Source organism: Telopea speciosissima, chromosome 11 (genome assembly GCF_018873765.1).
Source record: "Telopea speciosissima isolate NSW1024214 ecotype Mountain lineage chromosome 11, Tspe_v1, whole genome shotgun sequence".
Lineage (NCBI taxonomy): Eukaryota > Viridiplantae > Streptophyta > Magnoliopsida > Proteales > Proteaceae > Telopea > Telopea speciosissima.
Window position 1 is genome coordinate 4710267 of NC_057926.1, and position 16592 is coordinate 4726858.

The 16592-nt window shown below is 42.1% G+C and overlaps 2 protein-coding genes across 2 annotated transcripts; one reads left to right on the forward strand and one right to left on the reverse strand.

Annotated features, from left to right (window-relative positions):
- Nucleotides 1-756, reverse strand: LOC122646743. The gene has a single exon (XM_043840344.1). It carries the CDS (start codon nucleotides 673-675, stop codon nucleotides 79-81), a length of 597 nt encoding a protein of 198 aa, XP_043696279.1. The 5' UTR covers nucleotides 676-756; the 3' UTR covers nucleotides 1-78.
- A 6332-nt stretch (nucleotides 757-7088) lies between these two features.
- Nucleotides 7089-8048, forward strand: LOC122644690 (uncharacterized mitochondrial protein AtMg00810-like). The gene has a single exon (XM_043838086.1). The coding sequence runs from the start codon at nucleotides 7089-7091 to the stop codon at nucleotides 8046-8048; it is 960 nt and encodes a 319-aa protein (XP_043694021.1).
- Nucleotides 8049-16592: the final 8544 nt, after the last annotated feature.

Below are 16592 nucleotides of genomic sequence, written 5' to 3' on the forward strand. Positions count from 1 at the left end.
GTCGAACCAGTTAGAATTAATTTGTTTTATCAAAACCCAAATTGTATAATATAACCATTTTGAAACTCATGTACATATTCACAACTCATTTGTGTACCTGCACTCCGAATCGATCACCGTTGCGTTATGGACATTCACAACCACAATACAAGAGGCATAAGCCACTAAATGATGCTTAAAGAGATCTAGAATGTATACCTTGCCATCAAGTTTTGTATAAGTAGAAAATGAAATTGTACCAGAGATCAGATCAGAATAAAGATTAGGATTAGAGAGAAGCTGATCAGCCATTAGTGTAAGCGGCATTATCATCTCAACTGTCCCTCCGGCAGATATGTCCCCGGCTGCGATCGGGACTTCCCCTACAACTTGACCTCTGTAATATAACCAAGCTGAACTATCACCATACTTGAACCTAACCTTGTTGGGGTTCTGAACTGAAACATCCATGAGAAGAGTTAAATTCAGAGAAGGTTTCATTGGATTGTCTATTGAGACACTGACACCCTCCACACTGACCCAGTTAATCGAAAAGATAGGATCTTTGGGTTTGAATGCAGTAAAGCTTAAAATCAAAAGGAGAAAAAGGACAGAAAGAAGTAATCCAACAAGCGCAAGACACAAACAAGAGTTGCTTCTCCTCTGTTTAGATTCAATTGCTTTAGGAGAATCCATTGAAACAAATGAATTGAGAAAAAGAATGGAGAAGGGATCTTGAACAGAAGAAGTGTAAGGAATAAGAAGACGAAGAAGAGGAGAAGGAAGACAGCAAACTCAAATCTACTTGTTAGTTCCAAGTAGTTGAGATAGAAAAAGGAGACCCACAACTTACTCTTCATTTACAGTTCAGAAGTCAAACAATATTAAAAGAAAGGCCTCTTAGCATGTGAAGAGTTGACTCTCACATAAGAAGGTGAGTCATTTTTATTTTATTTTATATTTTTTAATTTTAAATTTTCCTCAAGGAGAACATGAGGATTGACCTAATTAATTAATTTTCTTGATAATTGGACCTCCATGGTGTAAAGAAAAGGCAAAATATAAATGTTAAAATTGTTCATGATTTTGGATTTTCTCATGAGATATTACTGTACTTGCCATATGATAGAAGAACTGAACACAAAAATTTCAGCATAAAATAAGTACACAAAGTAGTCAATATATACATTAATAGGGAGAAAGAACATCACCCGGCCGTGCAATGCGGCGTGTACCTGTGCCCAGACACAGCCATACGTAAAATGACAAACACACCCTTGGAAAGGCAGAAAGGACTAGAGGTACACCGATCATTTTGCGTGTACATGGCGTTCCTTTTCCCATATTAATATTTTTGAACTTTCATCAATTCTAGGAATGCCAATACACTATAATGGAATCTTATGACATCCTTGCAATTGAATTAGGGTCTGAAATTTGACACTTGATACAGTTCTTCATACCATTCAGAGATTTGAATTACCCCACTTGACATGCCATAATAGCAAAAACGCTGAAATTCATGCCCAAGTTGCTTTCAAAAGCTTAATATAACATGTTTCTTTTCTTCATAGATTCTCTACACATGTTTTGCATTAAAATTCATGACTTAAAAGTCTTCAACACATAATTCAAAGAAGGCTCAAGTGGACAACTTGTCTATATATACCAAGTGTATGATATTTATATGCATGTGGTGGAGATATATATATATATACATAACAAATTAATTCTTTTTGATCATCACTTACATAGGATTGGACAATTTTTATTAATTAGATCGAAATAGTAGGAGCAATAAAGCACTCTCTTACGTAGAGATATATATTAGATACTAACTTGTGGGAGCATGTGCCAAGTAGCAGAATATGGGAATATGACTCATGAGGCCATTCCCTTATTCAACCAAGAAGTTAAGTTGTTGAATCACCATGGAACTTAACCAAGTACACCCACTTTTATGCCTCCCTGATCTTCGAGGCACCTTGGTTGGGCTTAAAAGTTAAAAAAAAGTTCAATGAAGCTTTAGTAAGTCTAATACCCGCAGATAAGCCCCTAGCCAATGCGTATATTCTATTAGATAAGATTCGAGCTCGGTGCTGGAGTTATCAATGGACGTAGTGGAGAAGTTGCTGAGGTAGCTATGGCGAGAGAAGATACGTTGAACAACTCCACTACTGGGGGGGGGAGCAAACACAGAGTAACTCTTGCCTGCCAGGAACCACGCTTGATGGTGCTAGTTCTCTTCAAGGTGGTGCTTCAGGATCCAAAGGGAGGTGGAGCTAGGGTGTCAATACCCCCCCCCCCCCCCCCCCCCCCCCCCCCCCCCCCCCCCCGCCCCCCCCCCCCCCCCCCCCCCCCCCCCCCCCCCCCCCCCCCCCCCCCCCCCCCCCCCCCCCCCCCCCCCCCCCCCCCCCCCCCCCCCCCCCCCCTCCCGATTTTTTGACCCCGAGGGCGGGTTTGGGTTTAGTTATAGTCGACCCTGGTGGTCGGGTCGGGTCGGGGTTTAGATCCTGGCCTAGCCCGCCCGACCCGACCCTGTATTAATTATAGGTATATAATATTACATATATATATATATTATATACTTAATATAAGTATTTGCTTGACAAAAAAAAAAAAAGAAGAGAATTGTACATAGATAACTACTAGCTTTGTCATCATCATGAAGTGGGAACCCATAAAAAGAGTAGATCATCTACTATTTTGATCGGGACCATAAAAAGAGTCACGACATGATTGTTATTTAGTTGTAACCCCTATAAGCTTCCGGCCTATTAAGGGGACATCGTTACAATTGTAGAGAGAGAGTTTATACACACGCCATTTTTTTCAACATATTTATTAGCTGTCCCATAGGTTGAGATCCTATGTTACAAAAACATGTTCTAATGAGACACGTGGACGGTGCCATAAATCAGACCAACCGAGCCTGCCTGACCCGACCCCGGCGTGTCGGGTCAAGTTTCTCCGGTCCTATTCAAGTTAAGGCCTCTAGGGTCGGGTCGGGTTTAGCGCCGCCCAACCGACCATTGACACCCCTAGGTGGAGCGTTTCCAAGTCCTCCCTATTCAAGTGGAGCGTTTGTTGAGCCTTGCAATATTGATGGAAGATTAGTAGCCATGTGTCCGTCGGCTGTTGTGGAAGAGGAAAAGAGACTTCGGGACAACACCTTGCTTGGATATTTTGTGGGAAGAAGGCCGCCCTTCTCCACTGTGAAAGAATCCATTCTTAAACAATGGAAAGGGGCTGGAGAGGTTGTGACTACCATGCTAGATTCTGGAGTATTTGTTTTCTCCTTCTCCTTGGAGGAAGACAAAATCAAGGCTTTGGAGGGAGGTATTTGGTACGTCCAACGACGTCCGATGGTGTTGAGGCCTTGGTCTCCTCAGGCCAGCTTGATTAGGGCAGATTTGCAGTCAATGCCTGTATGGATTTCCTTGCCTAATCTGCCTTTCCATCTGTGGAGTGAAGACGCCTTGAGCAACATTGGCAGCATGCTTGGTATCTCTCTATTTTCCGATAGGTGGACTCGATCCAAAGATCGTTTATCTAATGTATTAGATCAGCCAGGTGTCACGTAGGACCACCAGTGGCAGTAGTTGTAAATCTTATGTTATGTAAGGGTTGTATTACATTCATTATTCCTAATATATAAATGAAACCACTCTTAGGGTTTCTCTCATCAAGAGAGAACTCACCATTATTCGTCTCTGTCTTTGTTTCTCTTATGGTATTAGAGCGTAACAGAGCTGACCTCTCACGATCGTCACTCACTCACTGCTGCTAATGGTGGATTCTTCAATGGTGTTTCCCTATCCGTGCGCACTCCATGTTGCTAACTTCGTCACTCTTAAACTCACGCAAACCAATTTCTTACTCTAGGAGACACAAATGTTGTCTCTGATCGAAAGCTAAGACCTGCTTGGGTTCATCAATGGCGAGTGCACATCACCATCACGCGAAACAGTGGATCCAGATGGAAAAGCGATTGTGAATCCAGACTATCAGTCTTGGATTTGCACAGATCGTCTTGTGAAGGCTTGGATCACTGGAACTCTTTCGGAAGAAGTTCTTGGAATTGCAGTTGGAATCAAGACTGCTTCCAAATTGTGGAATGCTCTTGTTGCTGCCTTCTCACAGGCATCTGAGGCACGAGAGTTTGAATTGCTATATTAACTTCATTTTCTGAAGAAATCTAAGTCTGCTTCTCTCTCTGAATTCTTGATCGACTTCAAAAATGTCTGTGACCAGCTTAGTTCAATCGGCAAACCGGTTGAAGATCAGGGAAAGGTGTTTCTACTACTTACAAATCTTGGATCTGCATATGAGAATTTCGCCACTACTATGCTGAAGCCACCGGTTCCCAGTTACCAAGAACTTATTCCCCTCCTACAGAGCCATGAGCTTCGGAATCGAGGTAATCTCACCTCTTCTGACTCTGCTAATCCTCATGTTGCCTTTCTTGGGGCCAAGACTTCTCGGTATGAAGGGCGTTCTAATCGCGGGAAGGGAAGGCGTGGCTCTTTCACTTCTCGTGGTCGTGGTTTTATCCAGAACTCCAGGCCTACATCCTCTAATGACAAAGAAAATCAAGGAGATAACAGAGGCTCTTCTAATACCTCCCTAACAAAACTCCAAAGGTTCCTTTAATCGCTCCACTATTAAATGTCAGATCTGCCACAAGCATGGCCATGGCGCCCTAAAGTGCTACAGTAGGTTTGACAATAGCTATCAGCCGGATGATATACCTCAGGCTCTCACTGCACTTCATCTCAAGAATTCTCAAGATTCAGAATGGTTTCCAGATACCAGGGCCTCTGCTCATGTTACTGCTGCGCCAGGTAACCTTCATTCTCTTACTCCATATCATGGTTCTAGCAAAGTAATGGTAGGAAATGGAGTTCATCTTCCTATTACTCATATTGGAAATAGCAATATTGCTACTGGTTCTATGTCTCTGCCTCTTAAGAATGTGCTCTTGGTTCTTGAGATTAAGAAAAATTTACTCTCTGTTTCCCAATTAACCAAAGATTATCCATGCTCCTTTGAATTTGATGCAAATGGTTTTGTGATTAAGGATCTTCCATCCAAGAAGATTTTGGCATCGGGGAATAGAAGTGATGGTCTTTACACCTTTGCTGCTCCATCAGGAACGCAGCCTCATACTGATCAGGACCTTTTGGCTTTTTTCTCTTCTTGATTTCAGACTACAACTGAAGATGTTTGGCATCAGCAGTTAGGCCATCCATATGGTCGAGTAGTTCATTTTCTTTCCAATAAGGGGTTAATTTCTATAACCCAACGTTCTAAACAGTTGTGAGCTTAGTAAGAGTCATAAAGTACCATTTCTTAGTTCATTTACTCGCTGTAATGCTCCATTGGATCGTATTCATTGTCAATTGTGGGGCAAAGCCCTTGTTGATGGTGTGCAGCATTTTCGATTTTATGTCATAGTCATTGATGATTTCTCACGCTATACTTGGTGGTATCCTCTTAAGAGGAAGTCTGATTTTTTTGCTACATTTTTTGAGTTTCCAATCCATGGTTGAAAGGCAATTTGGTACTAAGCTCAAAGCTTTTCAGTGTGATGGTGGGGGTGAGTTTTCAGACAAGGCTTTCTTGGCTCATCTAAGGTACTATGGCATGATAAACACTATTTCATGTCCCAACACACCAGAGCAAAATAGCATTGCCGAGAGGAAGCATAGGCATGTTGTCGAGTTGGGCCTAGCAATGTTATATGCTGCTGCTGTACCTTTTCGGTACTGGGTGGAGGCTTTCTCCTCTACTGTATTTTAATCAATCGCCTACCTTCAACGGTCTTGGATATGGACACTCCCCTTCACACTTTGTTTCATAAGTCACCGGACTATTCTATGCTTCGAGTCTTCGGATCCTTATGTTATCCTTACCTGCGTGGTAACACTGCTCATAAGTTTTCGCCACGGTCGCTACCCTGTGTGTTCTTGGGGTACAGTGACAAGCACAAAGGTTACAGGTGTTTATATCGCTCAATTGGGCGTGTGTATATCTCTCGGCATGTGGTATTTGATGAGGGAATTTTTCCTTTTAAACAACCAACACCACAGCCTACTTGTGAACGATCTACATCCTATGACATGGGGACTTTTGAACGATGGCTCAGTCCACCTACTAGTCCTGAAGGCTCCAGTGCCACATCTCGAACTGCCCCATGGTTTTCAGATTCTACTATCACACATGGGCCTGCATTAGCATAGCAACCTGCTGATTTTCCTGGGCCTTCACCTAATTTGAATGGGCCTGAGTCACATGAGCCTGAGCCACATGAGCCTGAGCCTGCTATTTCACCAGGGACACAGCCCACGGCTTCACCTAGGGTTGGATCTCAGTTAGACACGTTTGCTTTAAAAACACAGTCACAGCCCATTATTTCACATGGGCCTGTATCACATGGCCCAGCTTCTACTGGCCAGTTGCACCCCATGGTCACTTGGAGTTGTGTGGGTATACGTAAGCCTAACCCAAAGTATGTTTTATCTGCCTCATCCATTCCAACCGAACCCACCTCTGTGAAGGCTGCTCTTCGTCATCCTGGTTGGACTAATAGTATGTGAGAGGAGATGCAAGCTTTGGCCCATAATCAAACTTGGACATTGGTTCCTCGCGATCCTACAATGAACATTGTTGGGTGTAAATGGATTTTCAAAGCCAAATTAAAGGTTGATGGTTCTTTGGAACGGTTGAAAGCCCGCTTAGTTGCTAAGGGCTTTACACAACAGGAGGGTGTCGATTTTATTGAGACCTTCAGCCCGGTCATTAAACTGGGCTCCATTTGTTTGGTGTTATCTGTTGCTACAGTCCTAGGATGGCAAATTCGGCAGTTAGATGTGAAAAATGCTTTTTTACATGGTTTCCTCTCTACGCCGGTGTATATGAGTCAGCCACCGGGTTTCGTTGATGCTTCTCAGCCCAATGCTGTGTGTCGTTTGAATCGCACTCTTTATGGCCTTCGGCAGGCACCCCGGGCCTAGTTTGATCGGTTTAGCAGTTTTTTACTTGAGTGTGGTTTCTTTTGCTGCACGTCTGACTCGAGTATGTTCGTCTATTGCTCTAATGGATTCATTATGGTTCTTCTACTATATGTGGATGACATTGTGCTTACGGGTAATGATTCCCAATTTCTTGAGGAGTTTATTGTTACGTTGGGTACTCGTTTTGCTATGAAGGATCTTGGTCCGCTACATTACTTCCTTAGCATAGAGGTGACTTCAACCCCTCAAGGGTTATTTTTGTCTCAAGCTAAGTATGCGGCTGATATACTTCATCATGCACATATGGTCAATATCAAACCAATGGGCACACCTATGGCTCTTAAGCTTGATTTGGGTTCGACTGATCCATTTCCCGACATCACATTGTATCGCAGCCTCGTTGGGGCCTTGCAATACTTGACTATGACTAGGCCGGATCTCTCTTATGCCGTCAATTCGGTGTGCCAGCACATGCATGCACCATCTATGGCTCATTTTGGTATGGTCAAGCGTATCCTACGCTATGTTCGAGGAACTCTAGATCAGGGTCTCCGTATTGTTCGCAACAGTACTATGGATCTTTATGCTTTCTCTAATTCTGATTGGGCAGGCTGCTACCTTATCCGGCGCTCTACAACGGGTTTTTGCACATTTCTTGGCTCCAATTGTATCTCTTGGAGTGCAAAGAAGCAGCCCACCATAGCCCATTCGAGTATAGAGGCTGAATACAGGGCTATGGCATCTACTACAACAGGGTTTACATGGTTGACGTTTTTACTTCGGGATATTGGTATTGCCCAACCTCACCCAGCCACGCTATTCTGTGACAACATGAGTGCTCTACATATGACTGTTAATCCTATCCTCCATGCTCGCACCAAGCATATCGAGGTAGATTACCATTATATGCGTGAGAGGGTGGCTCTCGGATCTCTTGTCACCAGATACATTCCCTCCAACTGTCAACTGGCTGATGTATTTACCAAGCCTCTTCCACGGCATGCCTTGGCGTGCATTTGTGTAAACTGGACCTCTGTTCCAGGCTCAGTTTGAGGGGGGATGTTAGAGTATTAGATGTATTAGATCAGCCAGGTGTCACGTAGGACCACCAGTGGCAGTAGTTGTAAATCTTGTGTTATGTAAGGGTTGTATTACATTCATTATTCCTAATATATAAATGAAACCACTCTTAGGGTTTCTCTCATCAAGAGAGAACTCACCATTATTCGTCTCTGTCTCTGTTTCTCTTATCTTTTGCTCGTTTATGTGTTGAGATGTCTGCTGCTAAGACCATAGTTGATTCAATAGAGGTGATGGTGGAGGGAGAAGTACCCTTTACTCAACAAGTTATTTATGATTGGAAGCCACCCAGATGTGAGCAGTGTTATGTTTTTGGCCATACGATCGCTCAATGTACTCTCAACTCCCAGCCTAGGAGAACTGCAAATGAAATGGTGGGAAGGACTGGCGACTTGAGGGGTCAGACTACTACTTCTTCGGATGGGTTCCAACAAATTAAATCTAGAAAGAGGAAAAACCATAACAATGGCTCTTCCTTCCATGGGAAAAAGATGGTTGATGTTGTTGATCCTTCATTGTCGTTGGATGTTGCAGCGGCTCCGATCAACAAGGTAGGTGAGGAGCCCTCTAGTCTCATGGGGAATGCTGAGATGGCAATTGTTCAAAGTCAAAGAGATAACATGGAAAGGCAGCTGATCACTTCAAGTAGGTGTTCTGAATACGTAAATCTGGTGCTATCAATAGACAATGGATTTGATTCAAATCAATTTGCCTCCCTTGCTACCTTGGAAGCTAGTGCGGAGGGATATATCACTTTTTCTAATGTTCATGATGCCCCTACATCTGTGCCTATAACCTGTGATGCTATTGATCAGCAGCAGGTTATTTCTAGCTGTGGCAAGTCCTTTCCTTCTTTTAGCAATAAGACTACTGACGCAGGTTATGCTCAGACTAGAATATTTCCTCTTGCTTGCAACAGTTTTGGACCTATGTGTAATGAACCATACAACGTTAAAGAAACTTTGAATGGAGACCCTTGTGAAGATGGTGAGGATTTTCGAGCCATTCAAATTAATCAAGAGGAAGATATTACAATAGCTTCTACGGCCAATGGTCAGTCTTCTAATTCTAACGTAGGTGGCTTGGTGGATGTCATTGGTCAGACTCCTACTAAGGGAAAGAAAAGAAAGGGCAAGAAAAGGAAAAAACAAAAACAAGTCACCATTGAGGAGGGACCATATGGCAATCCATTGGCTTCTAGAGGAGGTGTGGTAGTAGGCAACACTACCTCTTCATCCCTTGTGATCCCCATGGATGGAGGTATCTCTAATATATGTTCTATGGGGAATGAAGTGGTGGTTAATGATGGGTTCATGGTAAACGGAGGCACCATCTATATTGATCTTAATGGCCAGCATGTTGTGTTGGATGAAGTTGAATCGATGGATACTGAGATGGCCGTGTTGGAAGGTTCATTACAAGCTTCACTGACTCATTTGCACCCCCAATCCGAGTTGGCTCAGGAGATTCCAATTGACAATTTGAATGGGGATGTGTGACCACTCCATCTAATGCGGATGATAGTGCTTTTGATGTCAATGGTAGGAGAGTTTTTGGATCTAATAGTACCTTTTTGAACCAGGAGAGTCTTCCCTTAGCTTCCAAGAATCAAAGTGGGAGCTGGGCGATTCCTCCTATTCCTCCCTATAATCCTAATGGGAAGAAGGTCAATTTTATATACAGATGATTGGTAGTTTGGGTCTGATTTGTCCTTTGTTTCTCTTTGTGTTGTTTCCCTTCAGCTTGATTAGGCTGTAGATTAGTCCGTTGTTTTGTTTTGGAGATTTCTCCTTGTTTTCTTCCTTGTTCTTTCCCCTTTTAGTTTTGGGGGAAAAGTTCTCTGTGCTTAATATATTTTTCATTCATCCAAAAAAAAAAAAATCTAATACCCAGTGATTGCTATGGGTAAGGGGACCTCTTGATAAGGTAAGCACCTGCAGATGAAAAATAACAGAGAGAGAGAGAGATAGAAGATTGAAGAAGATGAGTATGGCGGTTTTGGGGCTCCACTAACGATTGCAATCTTTAGGTTTTCTGTTTCTATCTATTTCCAACTCATCGACCCTTCTTATAAGAGTCAAGAGAGTCCAAGAGCCATTGGAGAGAGCTGAGGAACGACTCTTTCCGCAATCGTGGAATCGCCCACGATTGCACGTTGAGGTTTCTTGACCTGATCTTTAGGGATGAAGATGAGGCAATGTGGCCACATCATCTAACAGTAAGAAACTCCAAGGGGTAGTTCAATTGGCAAGGATCAACACCTCACAGTTAAGGATAATGGGACAAATCATATCTATGCCATTTGGAAAACCATCAAGTGAGGAGCGTCTCATTTGGGGAAATTCAGAGTCAAATCAGCATTTCATCTTTTATCAAACATCCATCATGAGCAGCTTTCCATGAGAACTTCTTCATTACGTTGTTCTTCTATTAGCATGGTCCTTGATGGAGTTTGGAAACATATTTGGTCTGCCCAGATTTTTCCAAAAATCAAAAGCTTGCTTTAGCATGTTTGTGCTCAAGGAGTGGCTTCAAATGAAGCCCTTTACCGTAGGCGTTTCTCTTTGAATATTTCTTGTCCTAGATGTAGTGCCCCAAGTGGAGTCTGCGGATCATATTCTATTCATGTGCCCTTTTGCAAGGGCAGTTTGATTTGGTTGTTCACTATCCTATTCAATCCCTTCTCTATCAAATCCAAAGACCTTTATGCGGATTCAAGAATGGGAGAACATTTTCTCTATGAATAAAACCATTGTGTGTGAATCCTTCTCTCTTGTATCCTTTGTATGTTGGAGCTTATGGATAGCTCAGAATGATTTAATTTTAAGTTGATGATGGTGGGTGCAGATCTATCAGTCTATGTCGGTCTTCTCTATGCCAAATCTATGGTTGGGACCATAGCCTAGTTGAATCAGACAATATAGAGGTTATATACTCAATTACCAATCTAGTGAAAGCCATAGTTTGTCTCACCATTGCACCAACTATCCAAGATATATTTTGTGTAGCAGCCACTGTTCATTTGGTTTTGTTCTCTTGTATTATCAGGACTAGCAATGGAATTGCTGATAGCCTAACTAGGAAAGCCCTGTCAATTTCGTGTAAGATTGAATGGTCACATTTTGTTCGTTGGCTTCATGAACTTCTTGTTTACGATCTTCTCTTGAATGAATTCTCATTGACCAAAAATTTGGTGTTTCTAAGGAGTTTCATAATTTCAAGACCCAACTCAAAATATGGAGAAAGTCTATTTTCGGGAGTTTTAGGAAGGAAATTCAAGATATTGAGAAGAGCTTGTAGTAATGTAATGAGAGAGAGACTATGAAAAGATCAGATTGGAGGTTCCATGGGGTTTGTTCAAGGTTAGATTTATATTCCCTCACAACCTACTTAATGTTTTCAATAGTTGCTCTCTTCTAAATCTTTAATCTTCTTTTGGTTTCTCTTAGTTTTTCACCCACAACAAATATGGGGATGATTTTTTATTTTTTTTTTTTTGGTGAACAAATATGGGGGATCTAGACCACAAACACATTTCCGTTTTTTACTATTTTAAACACGTTTTGTCGTATCTTGCTCAAACATATGGTAAAAAAGGGCAAATGGCAAGCATTCCCGTTTTAAACGCATTTAAAATACGTTTAAAAGACGTTTCCATTTTTTTGGCATTTTTTAAGACCGTGGACTTAACTGATCATATTTTTCTCTCCTGAACTCTGATTGGCCTAATTCTTTCACTGACATAAAGATGACTCGAAGGGCTACATTTTTCATGATATCATCTTCAACTCAAGGTCAATGCACGGATACCGAAAATAGAAGCATATATTTCAAATAAAAATTCCTCAATTTATATGAGAATAGGGCCGTTTTTTGTTGTTTCATTTTTTTGAAATATAAATGTTTAAAACCTGTACCATTCGTTTTCCATTTTTTACCCTTTTCTCTTTTTTTATCGTTTTATTTGACCGTCTGTTTATAAATTTTTACTGTTTAAAAGCCGTACCATAGGACTCCGTTTTTATGCCATTCCCGTTTTTGCTAACTATGATCTAGACACATGAATGGACCAACCCTGTGTCACAACTTCAAGGAAATGTTCATGCTCAGTCCAATGGTTTTGAAAACAATTGAACCTAGGTTGACTTGGAGGGTCAGGTTTAGCAATGATAATAATTGGGAAATTATCTAATCTAAGTCATTATATGATTTTCACTAGTAGATCTATTGGTCCAAGGATTTTTACAGCCCTCAAATTGAATGTCCTCCACTTTAGTTGTGATGATGGTTTTCTTAAAGCCCCTCAGATATAAAGAGTTCTTCTTCTAATTATGTCATCAAGATTAAGAGCAGAATTGAAATCACCTCCATCAATAAGCCAAGAGGGTACGTACAACCCCTCTTGCAATGGAAATGATTTCATCCCAAATGAATTTTCTCCTATTACAGCTATTACTGCCTTAAAAGGTTTAAGCAAATTTATCTCTAAGGCATCCAAAGCTTGTTTTTTAAATAGATTCAACTCCTTTTCTTCTCTATAGTACACCTCCCTCATGTTTTGCTACCTCAAGAGGTGATGGAGAAGTTGAAGAAGGAAGGCCTCTATCGGATGGGCTTGCAGAGGAAGGCTGGTGAATCACAAGCAGTTCCATCCCCTTATCCCTCTATTTTTCTCCTAGTCCTTCTACTTCTAGGTAACTTTCAACCATCATCACTCTCCCCCATAGTTAGTAAATTTGCATTTAATACGCATATTATATGTGTACCCATGTAAATCTATCATAAAATTATCTTTTGCCTCTTTTCAAAGATACGGATAAATTGCATTTTTTTAATGTCATTTTTTTGTTCTTCTGAAACCCTCATTCGAACATCCCTCACACTGAAATGGACAAGTCTACTACTCCACCTTTGCAATCTGCCCCTTCCGGCCTTCCCTCTATTACACTCTCCATTGTTATTGGCCTTCGGATACTCTCTCTCTCTCTCTCTCTCTCTCTCTCTCTCTCTCTCTCTCTCTCTCTTATAGAGTACAGGACATTTGTCACGTCTGGATCCCTATACCACTAGAATATGTGATCGAAGCGTACATACACACTCCACACTCCCACCAGGATCACTGATGTAGTATTTAAGCTAACTCATCCACACCACGCGTGATAATCCAAAGGACCAGATGAAATATAAATAATCATAATCAGAGTAGCAGAAACTATGTGATAACATAAATACATTAACTATGACAGTTTATCCAAAGTTATCATTTCATCACAGCAAGATGTCAACAGTTATCGATCATTCCCATTAGGACTTATGTATTACATAATATCTAAATAATACATCTCACATGACGGAAATCAAAATAATCAAAGTATCAAAATGTTAGAGTATAAAAAATTTATCCATCGGCCCAACATCGCTACCCTCACTGGTAGCACACCTCACAATAACAATCTGGTTCATGCTCCTCTACCTCAGGAGTCCACCAGTCATCATCAATGCCGCCCTCGAGGGCCACTTACTCCGAGCCACCCGACTCCACCACACCAGCACCACCATCTAAACAGAGGTTTTCACGAGGAATGAGCTCCACTGACCCCAATGAACAAATCGAATCATGCAAATGGCGACAACATTTATAAATGCAATCACAAGGACACAAATCAAACATGATAAACGAATCCCACAGCATCTCAAACCACCAGGACAATTCATACATCAGGTCTGATTTATAGTCATGCCATATGAGTTCAATTTTATTATTATCCACCTAACAGACAAATGCCTAAGTCTGGTCTAGTGCTACTGCAACACCCTAGGTAGCACCCCAACCCTCCACCTCTCACACACGGATGGCCTATCTGGCAATGTCAAACCTGAGTTGCGGTTGGGAGCCTGCTATACACTTGTACGTCCTGTACGGCAAACCCTCGAAGTTACTCCCACTGCCATGATTCCGATCTTCACATTGGAATTGTCGCTCCCAGTACCTCACGTCGGTCTCACTAGTTTCCCCATGGGGGATTATTCAACACATTAACCCCTGTTGGCAAGGATCGTAGCACTGGGTACAGTGTCATCCTAACCAGCATACATCTAAATGCATATTAGGATACGTACAAGTCAGGTATAGTGCTACTGCAACACCCTAGGTAGCATCCCCGGCCCTCCGCCTCTCACATACGGATGGCCTATCCGATGATGTCAAACCCAAGTTGCGATTGGGAACCTACTATACACGTGTACGTCCTGTATGGTAAACCCCCGATATAACCCTAGCTCTCACCTGATTCTGACGGTCACTTACAGAACCGATCTGTTGAGAATGGCACCCCAGTCCGTCGGAAGTCACCACCGGTTACCCAACACCTTACCCCCTGTTGTAAATGGGTGTAGCACTGGGGAAGTATGATCCTAACCACATGTATCTAAATGTATATTAGGGTACGTACACGCGTAGGCCAGAGGTCGAGTCCATAGTCCCTCCATGTCGGGCTCGCTATCCTCTCGCCCCCTCTAGCTTACACGTGCACATACAGTTAATTAAATTATCGATCCCAAGTCCGGCGCACACTTACGGCACTTAGATCCCATCATTCTCGCACATCACACAACCATCAACCATTTCCATATTCCAACACATAACCATATCCGTTCTCAACACACATAACCATATTCAATCTCAACACATATAACCATAATCATTCTCATCGCACATGTCTATCTTATCATTCAATCACATACGCATTCTCATTCTCATCCTCATCACACAACTAGGTTCTCATTCAAAATCTCATCACAACAGTAATTCGAAGTAAAATACATCCTAACATCTACATTCAACATGGAAGAATTTCTACCAATTTATCTCTAACAAATAGGCATTATTAATCATACAATCTCGGCCATTAAACAAATAGTACATGTATGGCAATCACACAATGAGGTATAAAGCATTTCAAAATAGGGCCAGTTATCTTATTTCCTCACCTTGTTCTTCGAATCGATGATTCTAACCAAAATTCTGATTCTCGCGTGTACCCGTATGGCTCCTTCAGATGGTTGTAGTTACCTAATTTAACATATTTTAGAAGATATTAACAGTTGTAGACAACCCTTAATAAAATCTCTCAAAATCTCAAGTGGATGTTTGTCCACTTAAATCCCCAGCAGAGTCGCCACTGTAAGTACCACGGTCCTCGGGATGAGGGTTCCTCAGCCTTATGGCGACAAGGATTGGTTTTGATGAATAACGGCATATCGTTTCGATCATATCATCATGGGGTTGGGGTCATGCCTCATAAAATATTAAAAATAATAAGGAGTTGCCACCTAGGATTAGGGCCTAGGACCCAATGGGTGTAGCTCTATCCGTTACAAACGGAAACGGGCTACAAGATTTCGCATGGTTTGGTCAGAGATTAGGATAAGGGGTCAGATTACAAGCATGGGAAGGTGTTAGGCACCCATCTTGCCCAGCGAAAACCAGTCTTTCTGTTATAGATGCTAGAATGACGAATATTCTCTCTTTCTATGACAATGAGGCTATATAATGTATATTATACCTATATTTACAATATATACATTAAAATGGTAAAAATATGAGAGACTACATTGTGACAATGGAAATGCAGCAATTATACCTCTATATGGGTATACCTCAGATCTTGACGATCCCCTGGCTCAATGGGAGATGGACGAATGGACCAACACCAGTTTCTTCGAATAGGGTAACGACTCTTTTGGATATCTCTTGTTATCTGTAAACGGACAGAATAACGGTGGCGAAGGGAATCTTTTGTTATCCGTATACTGAAGGGATAACGACTTGGAGGGGATGAGATCGCTCCTTTCTCGAACGGGTAATCGACGGATCTACCCACACTTTGGAATCTCGTTTTAATGGACGCTCAAAAGAGAGGGAATCGGGGCCAAAAGGGGTTAATTTCGGGCTAGGAGGGTCTCCCTACCTTGAAATTCCATGAAATGAGGGGAGGGGGACCCTCCTATTTATAGGGGGTGTCCCACACCCTCTGCCCCGGATAGATCCTCCACGGTGCCATGGATAATGTCATCCTGCTAACGTCGTAGCCCTCCGCGATGGCGTGGTTTTGCACCCTAATGCCGTGGGAGGCCTCCATAGGGCCGTGGGGCATTATCCACGGCGTCGTGGACAGTGTGGTCCCCCTCTTCTCACTTTTTGAGCCTAAATGGGCTTTTTTTGGTGTTCAGAGTGTGTTTGGGTCCATGGGCCCTGTCTTTTTTGGTCCTAGGAAACGGAAAGGGGTGTGACGTCCATCGTCATCATCGCCAGGGGTGGTGGCAAAATTTCAGTGTCTACACCTATTTTTGAGGAGGAATTTTCTACTTTATTGGAAACTAAGTTCATGTATTATCTTTGGAGAGCTTGTCAAGAATACAAGATCCACAATCCTATTCTAATTCCTACAAGTTAGGAGTTGCAATTTATTGAAGTTCACCAATTTTCAAGTACTTAGACAAGGACACCTAGCTTGG